At 33.3% G+C, this 13,957-nt stretch overlaps 1 protein-coding gene across 3 annotated transcripts in view; it reads left to right on the top strand.

The window, feature by feature from the left end:
* DPH6 (diphthamine biosynthesis 6) overlaps positions 1–13,957 on the top strand; it is a 182,795-nt gene that overhangs the window by 55,419 nt on the left and 113,419 nt on the right. For all 3 annotated transcript variants that reach the window (XM_090141267.1, XM_090141268.1, XM_031593741.2), the window contains exons 7-8: positions 3,345–3,439; positions 9,018–9,105. In XM_090141267.1, the coding sequence (XP_089997393.1) occupies positions 3,345–3,439; positions 9,018–9,105 (183 nt within the window). The remainder of the gene's footprint in view (positions 1–3,344; positions 3,440–9,017; positions 9,106–13,957) is intronic.

The following is a 13,957-nucleotide window of genomic DNA, read 5'->3' on the forward strand; positions in this document are numbered from 1 at the left end:
CCAGCAAGGGACTAGAAGGAGCTGGGAGAGGACAGAACCAGGACATGTGACTCAAACTGGCCAAAGGAATGTGCCATACCGTATGGCATAATGATGAATAATAAAGCTGTGGGGAGTTGAGGGGGCAGCTGCTGCTTGGGTACTGGCTGGCCAGCAGTCAAAAAATGGTGAGAAACTGCATGGTGCATAACCTGTTTGGGGGGCTGGGGGGGAAGGGAAGTAATCATTACTATTTTTCCTTTGCTTTTTAGTATGTAATTTTGCTCACTGCCAACTCCCAGTGGAATGATGGAGGGCTTTGGGAAGAAAAGTGTAGAGCCCATGGGCTGAGTATTTGTAACTGCTTATTGGGTCATTGTCAGGGAGACTGCAGAACGGATCCCTGTGCATGTAGCAGTTTCCTCTGCATGCGCATGCTATGAAAGTCAAAGTACAAGTAAATTGCCTTTTTTGGATGCTTAGTTGGATTTAAGAAGTGATAAAAACAAATCAGTAACTGTAAACTTTGAGAAATTACTATGCAAACCAATGAAATCTTCAGCATCAGAAATCCTGGTAGACAGAATGAGAGAGCGAGGTGCTTATAATTTACCGGAAGGAGGAGAAACAAATTTTATTGTTCTGATCAGTGTCAATGTTAATTAAAAGAGAAATATAGCTCTGATTTCATTCATGGAATTACTTTGGGGAGAAATAAATTGCTGCCTAAATTTTCAGTCTTCTGATTATATTGAGTGGGAAAACAAAGTGAAGTATTAAGTGGGAAGAACTTTAAATTAGATTTGCAATATTTTTCTTATTACATATAGGAGGTTGAGTTTGTAAGTACAACAATGATCTGCTACATATGTTTTTATCATAAGTATTGGTTCAAGACAATGACAAGGAAAGTTCCTGATTTTTTTCTCTAAATTATAAGACCTTAATTACTGAGGAATGGTTGCTATATAATTACTAAATTGTTTTTGTATGACTACTTCTTGCATACCAGGAGCCCTAGCTTTTTACGTTGAAATATTTTTGGCAACCTGCCAAATCTCTGAGGCTGTTCACCCTCTCCTTGGAATTTATTAATAGAATGCTAAATGTATATCATGGTAATATTTGTCTGTACTTCTGTCCCTATTAATAGAAATATTTTTTTTTAGTGCTTGCCTTATAAGTTGATGAGTAATTGTGGATGTAAAGAGCATTTCTATAGTTACATAGAATTTCTGACTTGGGAAAAAAGTCTACGCTTGGACAGGAAGCACTGGAATTCATATATTCTATTTTATATTACTCAACTTCAGTCATAAAGTCAGCTTTTCTCCTTGTCTGTTGTACCCAAAGTTAGAAGAGGCTATTCTTTGGTAAAGTTTGAATTCTTCTTTTATACACCCTTTGTCTGATTGTGTATTTGAGTTAAGATGAATAGCCTGGAAGTTAATTTCTTCATATATTTCTTATAGATTTTGAATTGGACTTGTATATTTAGTAGTGTAATTTTTAATTTTCTGGCTCATTTGAGATCAGTCGTAGCAATCACAAAATTTAGATGAGAGTCTATGTTGTATCATTATGAATATAACTTACAGCTTGCAAAATAAAATATATTAGTCTTGAAAAAATGTTAGTGTTCTAAATGATTAGAAGACAAGTTTCTGTTGTCATTGATAACATCTTTAAAATACCACTCACTTGTGAAATACACATTAAATGTCCGTTGTGTAAGAGCTGTTGAATGTCCTCAATTCCTGTTGACATTAGTGGGAACTGCAAAACTCTTTAGCACCCAGTGTAAATGCTGACGAGCATGATTTAAAGCCAGTAACACTGAAAAAATGGATTTTCCACCGCAAACATAATAAACTGTCTTTCACTTTTTGAGTATTTGGTATTACCTCTAATTATTACGGGTACTAATATCCACAAGCAAAACTACCAATTTTAAAAGTGACTTCTTTTCACAATGGAAAAAGTTACTGTTAGAAATATCTTGTCCAGGTTTCTCTTCTTCATTTTATATTATGATTTTGTTTAGAGGGCTTAATTAATTTATTTATTTTATGGAAGCTCCAAGAAGAATAAAAGGTTTTGACTAAGTGTTTGTAGATTGTCCATTCTCATTGCATCAACATTAATTATTCTTGATGTATTTGTCCTGTAGAAATCTTTTTGCTATTGTTGACAGAATACATTCTTTCTTGTGTCAGAAGTGTAATTTATAAAGAGCATTTGATTAAAGGTTTTCTTCTGTTCATTTTCTTTTTAAGAAAATATTTAAGGGAAAATGAAAAATGTCTCCAGTAGTAATACATTAAAAAAAAAAGATTTAACATTTCTTACAAAGGAGACTTAGATTTTCTACTACAAGAACCCTTAAACCACAAGGTCACGTAGAGTATTATCAATGTATTATTTTCTCAGATTGTTATCCTTTTCTTCAATAATAGAAAAAATTTGAAGAGGACATAGGCCTTTTGTTTACCTAACTGAATTTAAATAAATGCGATATAACCAGGATCAGAATTTTTCCTGCAGGGTAATAGGGATGGGGGGGGGGGGGTGTCTCTGCTCTGGGCATGATGCAGTTGCTTGATTACTACCTACTGACACTGTCAACGTAGAATTGCAATGAACTGTTTAGCAATTGCATTCTTCTTACTCAGAGAAATGAACTTTGGTTCATGCTCCACAGTCACTGATGTTAATCATATCTCTTATTTGAAATTTACTGAATTATGTAATTTTCTGTTTTAGTGTGATTCCCAGAGCTTCAGGAATATTTATATATATATATCAACTTAGAGACCGCACTTAGTATGATTTGGAATGGAAGCGACACATTATTACCTCTTCAGTTTTTGCTTTTGCTTTTGACTTGGAAAGTTCAATTTATGAGAATTTTTGAGAACAAGATAGTTATTTACAAAAGTATGGAAGTGATTGTTAACTCAGTTGCCAGAAATTTTATTTGTTGTACACTGCTATGTAAAGTGCTACATCTTGTATTGATTTACTGTACAAGCTCCTCACAGAAGTGAACTATCTATGCCAAAGGGAGAGAACCAGATTCGTGTGTCTGAACAAACTTTCTAGTCTCTTGCGGAAGAATAATTAGATTAGATTTGATTTGTCTACCTGAATACTGCAGTACCAATTCTACTTAAAATATAACACAATGGTATTTCAAAGGTCATTGTGATACATGATACAGAGAAATCAAGAATCTTTTGTGTGATATTTGAGGATTTTTTATTATTTTAATGAGTGGTCTTTTAGAAGGTACACACTGAATTTATCAGCAAAATCTGAGTGCTTTACTGTAATACCTGTATGTTTAAATTTTCCTTTTGTGTTAGGTTTCTGAGAAATATGGTGTCCACATTTGCGGAGAAGGTGGAGAATATGAAACATTCACTCTGGACTGCCCTCTATTTAAGAAGAAAATAGTTGTGTAAGGAACAGTTTCTTCCATTTCCTTATATTAAAGCGATGAGAGCATTTTCACATTTAGCTTGAGGCAGCTTTTGTTGGCAGAGTGAAAAACACATCCTCTAAGTTCACAAACACTCACTTTGTTTAACACTAGCCAAGTCCTCTGAAAACCTAAATCAATACCTGACAAGACGAGGCCTTCATAGAAAGCTATAAACTTCTTAGACATTTGCACTTTCGTTTACTTGCTGATTATGGCCTGCAGTAAAACTGGTACCTGCACACTGACACTTTTATCCTTTCATGAAGTGTGAATTGCCTGTAATATTTATCTTTCATTACAGCTACATTTGATAAACTGCCACATCAGTAGCCTGTGGGTTCCATTAACTCTGTGTGTGTGTGCGCAAGTGAGTGTGTGTAAGTTTAGCAGCTTAGAATGATAACGAAAACATTTTTCTTCCATTATTAGAGGATATTTTAAATACAAACATAGGATGAATCCATCTAGTATTTACTGAGTAGCTTTTTCTTTTGACATAAATTGCTAAAATCTGTGTAGTGGGATATGAATAATGTTTGAGTCTTGTTGTAAGTTTCATGTTAGTCTGTTAAATAGCTAAGTCTGCTTGCTTTGAGTGAGATGTTTCAACTGATGTTCCTTTTCTTAGACAAGTAAACAGATTAGTAATCATGTATTGATGATGGTCGTCTTATGGAAGGTCAGGATTATTGTGCATATATGGTAAAGCTTCCACAGTGAAGATTTATTTGTTTCATTTTTCCATACCACTGGTATCTGTATAGAGCAGAGAACTAGAAACTGTTTGACTGTTTCATTGCAGGGAGAGGAAGAGGAATAGATAAAATGTGAAAAGGTTTAGAAGCTGCTATAGTGGAAGTCTGCTGAGCTGAAATATTGTTTGACTGCATGATATGTCCTACGTAGTTAACTAAAAAACTGGATAATTTGAGTCTGGAGATATTCATTTTTACATTTAACGTTTGATATGATTTCTACTGAAGTGATAAAGTCTTATCAATTCCAGTGGGTGTCAGAGACAGAATTCTGAGAAACTGTCATTTTGTTTGAGAAATACTACCCATTACCAGTCGTTGGCCTGTTCATTATTTGTATTGCAACACTTGCGACAAAATGTATATTTTAGAAGAAGAGTAGCTAGATTATAACTGATAAATGAAATACACTTGTGTAAGTTTTTGGCTTAAATTTCTTTAGTTTATTGTTTACATTATTAACTATATTTGGTTTCAGATTAAATCTGGGTATTGCATTAGAATTGGATATACAATTCCCCAGTGTTCCTTTGGAAAGATCTCTTTGCACACCTGAAATAGATTAGTTGCTCAAACTAGTTCTAAATATACATTTCTATAGTCGAAACTGAATAGCTACACTGACATTTTGTTTCTCAGGCTTAATCAGGACTGCTTAGCTCTCTCCTACTTTGTCATAAAAGTGTACCTTTTAAGGGTTATTCATGTAAAAATCTATTACCTTATGAGCTTTTACAATAATATTTGTAGTTTCTTTTTCGTTAAATGTTGTTTATAATCATTTGTTATTTATTAGTTATTTTTACACTTAGTTTTTATTTTTGTTTTTCATATTCACTGGGTGAATCAAAACAAACTGTGTAATCATGTTATTAAGCTGGTAGTTTCCAGATGTTTAAATAACCATGGTTGTGATATACATCCTGATATTATTTTTAAGCTTAAATGGCATTGTAAGAATTACAAGCTAGAGATTAAAACCTGTACAAATTTTTTCAAGGTTCCTAAATCCCTTAGAAACATTTTACTAGTGTAAGTTTCTGTGGAAGACATTGGAGGTGATTCTTTCCTATATAACAGTTACAGTGTATTTGCTGGCTGGCAAATACTCACCAAGCTACCCTCTCACTTTGCTGGGAAAAAAATTAAGGTGCAAAAGCTTATGGGTCAAGATAAGGGCAGAAGGATGGCTTAGTCGAGAGCATCATGGGCAAAACCATCTTGATTTGGGAAAGGGTAATAAACTGCTCCAGTGAGCTGCTCAATTAAAATTAATAGGTTGCAGCTCCAGCCAGGAACCTGCTCCTGCTTTGGCTCTTCGCAAGCTATGGCCTTTCTCAGGCCACATCCAACTGCTCCTCCACAGACTCATCTCTATGGTCTGTACGTGGAGATTTGCTCTGTCTGCTGTCTCTCGAGCTTCAGGGGAGCAACCTGCTCCACTGTGGGCTTACAGGATACTTCTGTTCTGCACCCGGAGCACTTCCTGACCTCCTCCTGTGCTGATCTTGGTGGCTACAGGGCTGTTTTTCTCATGTGTCTTTTCTCACTCCTTTCTCATAGCTGCTGTTCAGCATTTTTTATCCTTTCTTAAATGAGTTATTCAGAGGTGCTACTTGTGTAGCTAATGGGTTCAGCTTTGGCCAGTAATAGGGTCCCTTTTGGAGCCAGCTGGAACTGGGAACAGTTCAGTTCTCACAGAAGGCACCCCTGCATCCTCCCACATCAAAACCTTATCTAATATGCCCATAATTTACAATGTTACTTTTGGGTAGCATTTTCACTGGTTACTGCTTTTGTCACATGAAACTTATGACTGTGTTTTCACTGTTTTCACATTGTCATCTTTGAAAAAGGAAATCTGCTCTATCAGGAAGAAAATAACCTTTATGTCAGTTATGGAGAAGTGGGAGTTGTTTTAATGTGAGAATATGTGGTTAATTTTGCTTTTGAATATTAAATTCAGTCTTGCAAAACCATTCAATCTTCATTTAAATACATGCCTCACAAACCAAGCATGCCAAATTGAGTGAAACATTTGAAAATAAACAGTATTTAGTAGAGAAACAAAGATCTTACAATAGAAATACTCAACCAGGAGTCAGATGGTTTTTATCTGGTTTTATCAGAATGCTTGTTGTCATCTTTCTTATGCTCAATATTTAAGAGATACCAAGCACTTCCTGTCTGGCATTTCACTCTTATTTATAGTGCAACTGATTGACACCTCTGGAAATCATATAGTTCTTGTCTATGTGAGGGCCATCTAATGTAATGATAAAGGCCCATTGGTATGTATGGAATACCGAATGCTTCAATTTGTTTTCTTTCTAAATTAAATTGATATGTTGAAAATGTTTTGGAAATATAATTTTGCATTGATTGCTTTATCATTAGCCTTGTGATTTGGTTTAGAATCAAAACTAAATTTGTAAACTTGAGAAAAAAAATGACAAAGAAGACTTGCCCTAACTTGTATGTGTTTTGTGAAAATATTATTCTCTGTTTTAAATTAATTTCCCAGGTACTCAAGGTGATTTGGGGGATCAGACAATTAGGACAGTTTTTCAAATTATTATTTGTTGTTTTCTAAAGTCTTCTGAAAATGTTCCTTAACTAAATTCCTCTTCTTCTGTCACAATGTAATTATGTTCCTAAGGAAAATTATGACTCAGTCCAGAGGTGGAACTTCTCTTACAATTTTCAGAAACTCTCAAGTGACTGTTTTTTTTATTTTAAGCTCTCTGGTATTGATGTTGTTTAATTATTTACTTACTTCTTTTACTATCTCGTAAGCTATACATAATGTCCAAGTTAAGGACTTCCTGTGTTTTGAATTGGTAACTTCTTATTGATAACAAAACTCTTATAGTTTCCACCTAGTTGTTTAGTATTGAACAATACAGTACATTTTATCAGTTAAAACAAAGGTGTATGTTCTGAGAGGCTGACAGAAAATGATTTAAATGGAGAAGAATATTTTATTTTATATATGTTGTAATACTATTTTCAGAACCACATAATCTACCTATATGGAGCCGTCAATTGAGAAATGTTAGCATTTTAAACCAAATACCTGCTGTGATTCCATCCACATGTTAGCTGTCTGTTTCAGGAATTCATTTCATTCTTAGAGGAAATGTTACAGTTTACGTTATTTCTTGAGCAACAGATAAGATCTAAAAACTTCCACAGTTTTAGAACTGCTAGCACAAGGATCAATGGTTAGCATGCATGCTGCACTGTTGAATTGGTACATGTGGGGATACAGCTTCTTTTACTTGTAAAAGTATTTTTTAGAAGTATACTTATTTAGTATTTTTAAAGTATTTTTTAAAAGTTACTAGGCATTTAAATTGTACAAAATTGTACAGTGAACAATCCTAAAATATTATTTTTTCACTTTGGATATAAGCTTTTCTGAAATTTCAAGTAACTACTGCATCACTCAATAGTACCAGACTTTCCCCATTGCTGTTGTTTCCTTCAACAGCAAGCAGTGTTTATTGAGATATTATCCTCAGACACTGGAGGTACAAGATATCATTGCTATGTCAAAGTATGTTTTTATGATTTCCATGAATGTGCTCCTCCTACTAAAAATTTCCGAAGTTATATTCTACCCATTTACAAAATTCCTATTTGAATTAGTAGGCACCATGACCATTTGAAAAGAATTACTTTAATCTTAAGGGATTATCTTTAAGAAGTCCTAAAAGAATATGATATTTCAATCTTAAAAGTCTTGGTAATAACTCTCAAGAATGAAGCTATAGACTTGATAATCATGAAATTAAAAGCTTATTAAAAGTGAAGTCGAATTTTTTATGCTAAAGGTGTATTGTACGATATAGTGATGGTGATTGCATTAAGGAGTTTTGATTTTAAATCCTAAGCCACATTTTAAAAAGCAGATATTTCTGTTAATTTTACACTTTCATTAAGTCATTGGAATCTGGGCAACTTCAGCTGTTTCCAGTACGCATATATCATTACTAGAAATCTTGTTTGGAATCCCCAGGCCAAACTTATTGAATACTGTGAAGTTTTAACAGCACTGTAATTTCAAGAAAATTATCTGTATGTCTTCAGCATTTCTTATAGGAATTTTCAGGTTTTTTTGTAAGGCATTTGAGATTCTCACTTTCTGATGTTTATTTCCTAGAGCTACCTTTTGCTTAAGTAGTAAAACCATGCAGATGGATAGAACAGATAAAGCCTCTTTTGAATCAAAACATGACAGATTGTGTCTGTAAAAATAAAAGCTACAATTAACTAATTTGAATCAGCACACAGTAAGTTTATCATTGCTACCAACACATTTGGCATTAAAAAGTTGTGTCTAGTAGTCTTCAGTATAAGATGCAAGATGGTCAAATCAGTCAGTTTCTCAGCATGAAATATTGCATGGTGTTAATACATCAAGAACTAGTCCCTGGAGCATTAATGATGAAAAATAGACTTATAAAAATCTCACATTGATAAAATGAAAAGATTGCATTACTTATTAGTCTCTGGAATGCAAAATATAATGTCAATTATGATTGCATAGGCTATATCTAGCTAAATATCTTTATTCTTATCTGGAAGTATAAATTATTCCTTTTGTAAATTAGTGAAGTATATAGAGTGATGTTCAACAGACCAATTTTATATGGCAAAAATTTTCTGCATTGTTTAAAAAAAAAAAAAAGATTCTCAATTGGTTCTCTTGCAGTCTTTTACACAGTGAGTAAGCACTGTCAATATGTTAAATTGTACATTAAAATATATATGATTTTGATAACTTTGCATTTCAGAGATTCGGCAAAAGTGATTATGCATTCAGCTGATGCATTTGCACCTGTGGCCTACCTTCATTTTCTGAAAATGCACCTGGAGAATAAGGCAAGTAAATTCCAAATGTCGTCTCCCTTTAAAGCTATATGCATGGTTTTTCGTGTTGCATTGTCACAGTTTGAAGGTAAGCTACATCTTTTTATTTGTGTTCTTTGGAATAAAGATGTATATATTTAGTTGAATTTCAGAACATGATATATGAAAAACTCAATATAAATACTTGCTTGTTGAATGAATGAATGAAGGTAGTATATTTGTGTAGCATTTTTTTCATTTTAAAACCTTAAGATATTCAACCAGCATGGTGCAGTCAAGTAGATACATAACCCGCATCATACAGCCAGCCACAGAGTAGAATGCATCTGTAGTAGGAACTGTATGAACAGCGTTGATTTGCTTGGATCTCTTTGTGCTGTTTCTTTTGCAGAGTAGATGGTTCTAAAACCTGAATCCCTAGTGCTCAAGTTTTAAACATGCTGATTGTTTAATCTTTTCTATATGGAAGTTACATCTAAAGATTGACTTTAAAAAATTGTAGAGAAGATACCCTGATCAATGAGCTTGAAAGAATTGTCAGTAAGTAACAGGGATTCCCTCAGTAGTTACTGATTCAGTGCAATATGGAGAACAAGAATAGGAACTCCTGTGATTTAGGTATTGCAAACTTAAATGTGAGCTAAGAAAGTCAGATGAGAAAGTACTTTTCCTAGTTTTTGTTATATATACCTATTCATATATATATACACTTTTCTATTTTTCTCTTCATTATTTTGCAGGTAAAATATGTTTTTCTTACTCCTTAACATTTTTAAGAGCTTCAACTTTGTTGAAAATGATCTTCCTGCCACTACTGCAGTCATCTTTTTGTAGTTCTTCCCATTTCTTTCTATGCTTTGCCAATCTCTTCTGGTTGAAGGGATTGTTACCAAATGTTATTACAATTATTACAGTTTTCATTTACATCTCATCTCTCTTGAGAGATGTTTCTTTTTTTTTTTTTTCCTATGCATAATACCTTCTCTAATGTTATCATTCCATGCAGATAAAATCTGTGCTTTTTTTCTTCCATGGTAACCTCACTGTTCCCATAAAAAGTAAATTGAATTTTATCCTTCTTGTTTCTAATTTGAGATTTCTTTCAGATATAAAATGTAAGTATATGTGAGGAGAATCTGAATGTCAGATAACTACATGAAACAAACCCAAATAGGCTGAATAATTGAAAATCCAGAGACACGTGGTGGGGTCTACTGATGACATTAATATTTCTTTGGGGGTCCTGACTTTTCTTGCTTATGGCAAACTTAATGCTAAAATGCATCATATATCACAAAAAAGTGTCAGGCTAGGGAAAATGAAGAACACAAAGCTTTACATAAATCAGGAAAAAGTTATATTAAAATGCATAATATTTTATATAAGAATCAAGATTTTTACTTTTATTTGAATGGAAGCTCTTTTCCCCTTCTTATTTTAGATTTATGTTTTAAATTTGGTTAAAGCCTCACAGTTTCAGGCAGTATTGTAATAAGTCTTATTTCACATTCCTTGTGGACAAAGCTGTCACACTCCTAGAGAAGTAAGGTTTACAGAGGTATACTCTGGATTTTGGTATATAAACTAATGTCTTGTAGAAATAAATGAAAAATAGTCTGTTTTGTGCCATGTCTGTGTCATGAGGAAGAGCATTAGAGTCTTTTGGCAATAGATTAATTTTGTGTCATGTTAAAATAAGCTAAGTTTTCAAGAAGATATGAATATGGAGAGCCAGTCAGTCCTTCAGAGCACAACATGTTACTAGGCACAGTTCAACTGTGTAATAATAGAGAGGCTTTTAAGATTAATATGCCTGTAGTACTGTACTTTCTCTCACTCCTTCATGCTTTACAAGCCCTACAAAACATGTTAAGTATCAGTTAGTAGTTCAGCGGTTGAAAGGCAGTCCTGCAGTAACAAATCATTGCAGAGAAAAAAAAAAAACAGTTTTAGTTTCAGACTTTCAGAAAATTACTGAAATTTGAGCAAAAATTCTCAACAATGAGAATTCTAGTATTCTAGTAAGCATCACAACATCCGTTTTGTTATCGTTTCAGCTGAAATATGTATTTTTAACTTTTATTTTGTATTCAATTTATCTTAGTTTTATGCCACAGATGTTAATTTTACATTCTTTGAATTTACCTTATTATTGTTATGCACTTGTTATGCTAGTGTACTTTAGCCTCTGCTGTCTTTCCTTCTCTGGAATGTATTTTCTTCAGATAAATCCCTTCTTGTTTAACTACAGAGCTTGGGTAGAAATTTGTTTTAGATTGTTTCTGGCAGCAGAATGAGCCCCTGTGCCTGGGGGAAAATAACATCTTGCTTACTGTTCTGATTTAATATGCTACTGTGAAACCTCAAGATGCATTCTTGTATAATATTTGAAACTTTTTTCTTTTTACCTCCTTTTTTTTTTCTTTCATTAACAGTGACAACAAAACAGATAAAGAGATAATTAGATTTTTTATTAGAACATTGTTAGAAGTTTGGCAAAACAAACAGCTTAAGAAAAGTTTTTTCAAAGGTATTCTACAAAAACATTAAGAATAAATAATGCCAATAAAACACTCATGCTTAAAATTCATGATTGCTTCATTTACTTCATTGTGGAAAAAAAAAAAAAAGGTCACCACTGTGATATACATAAAGCAGATACCTAGCTTCATTGCTATTTCACTTTTCCAATAACTCTGTGACTTTGCATATCTAAATTGTAAGATGTTCTTTGCTGAGGGGAAGCAATTCCTGAAGCATTTTCCAGTACCTCTAAATCAAATGTATCAGATTTTTTATGCAATATAAATATAATTGTAATATTTTTCAATTAGGGCAAAATATAACTGCTTAAAATTGCAAGTTTTTTTTAATTGACAGCAAATTGAACTTTCAAAACCTTTGTATTGGCCCCATTTTATACTGTTCTGTTACTATGTTGAACTATTTTGAGTTTTGAATTATCAGAAACAGAAATTAAAGCTTCTGGAGCTTCTTATGTGATAATTCTTTCTGAGCATATTTCTGGTAATAGTAGTGAATATATTAACTACCGTCATGCTTTAAGATTTGCTCTTTGTCACATTTAATAATGAGTGCTCTGTTCCCTGAGTCCCAGTGAGTAGGAATACATATACATAAAACAATACCAGCTGTCAAACTGCAGTCCCTTAGGTTAGAGTTAGTCCGGGATTAGAAAGAATCACATAGATTCTATCTACACTTAGCAGAAGAAATGGAATCTGATTACCTGCAACAGATAAAGGCGACACGTTTGATGCTGAATTTCCTTGATGCATAGTATTGCATTGTATTTACCTACACGAAATGATACTCATTCATTTTTCTGTAACTGGGTGGAACATGTTGCTGAAATGCGAGCAGTTGTGCCTCTTTAAACATGAGCAAATCAATTTCACAGGCAAATTTAGAGATTATTTTTAAAATATTTGTAAAAGTCAGGAATGGTGTTTGGTAGATATGTACATGCCTTTTGTACTGAAGGAGCATAATCCTGTAGCTTAGATTTGATTTAACTTTGTGGCCTGTTCCTGTCCAATTTCTTCTATCTGAATTATTTTAATCCATTTCCACCTAAAACTTTAGGTATTAGACTTTGTAATTGGTGTTAAGGAGCACAGGACAGAATTTTGCTGTATTGTTGGTTGCATTTTTTTAATACTTTGCCATCACTTAGTGATATTTCTCCTAGGTAACCTTTAATTTCCCTTTTGCATCATAAAAATATGGGAAACTATGGTTTGTAACAACTTCACAAACTTTATAACAAATAATTGCAGACATATTTTCAGTACATTGATTTATTTCAAACAGTAGAATAATAAATCAAAGATTTTCTTTCATGCTTCATTTGGTTGCAGACTAAGTCCAATTCTCTGAAAAAAGATTTTTTTGGAGAGGTCTCTTTATTATTTTAAAATCTTTCAGAGTAAAGGACGTTCTTTCCTATGTGTCTATCTACTATACTTAAAATACTGCAAGGAGGTGTACATGGTCTCCCTCATTATATTTATTTCAAGAAGTTATGTTATCAAGTTAAGCTGCAAAGAACAGATTATCACAGTCCTCATACGTCTTATGTCTCATGAGCTTTCTACCATGCTATGTTCTCATTGCTGCTTAGTGGGAAACCTTCAGTTTTGGAATTTTGTTGTGATGGGTTTTTATACCAGTTTCTATGGTGGCAAATGTAAGCTTTATAAGAAGGCAATCTGTTGTTTTCATAAAAGACCACTACAAGGAATTTCAGCTGTATCAGTCAGAGTCCTAGTTCCAAGGCTTTTTCAACCAGAGAATTTGGATCTTGGAACACTCGTGCATTTGCTTAACTTCATTCTGGGTGTGCTTACATCAATGACAAGAGTTATGTGAATATAGTTAACCATATGCATGTATGCAGGCTCTGATCCAGAATTAGTTTGGTATCACAATGTACAGCGGGTGAGGGAGAAACAGTCTACACAAATGGGAAAATATATTGCTTCTGTGAAGTAAAATGAAAATGTTATGTGGTAAAATAAGTTCTGTAAGATTTAATTAAAATGTCATTATAGCAAGCTTTTTATTTTTTTTTTTATTATTTTTTTTTTAATAATGACAATGTTAGTCAAAGAAAGTCTGTTTGTGGCAGTCTGTAACTTTGGTGTTTATGTCCTTAGATTATGTTCTCTATTAACAGCAGTGAAAGACCAACATTTGTATGAGATTTGAATATAACTACTCAACATAGTCTGGCAGCTCTTCTTATGCTTGACTTGAGCCTGTTCTTCTTGTGCCAGGTTCCACACCTAATACTTCTGCTGAAGCCTACACCTGTACTGCTGTTGAATATGATGGACTAGCT

The sequence above is a fragment of the Phasianus colchicus genome, chromosome 5, assembly GCF_987193195.1.
Source record: "Phasianus colchicus chromosome 5, bPhaCol1.hap1.1, whole genome shotgun sequence".
Lineage (NCBI taxonomy): Eukaryota > Metazoa > Chordata > Aves > Galliformes > Phasianidae > Phasianus > Phasianus colchicus.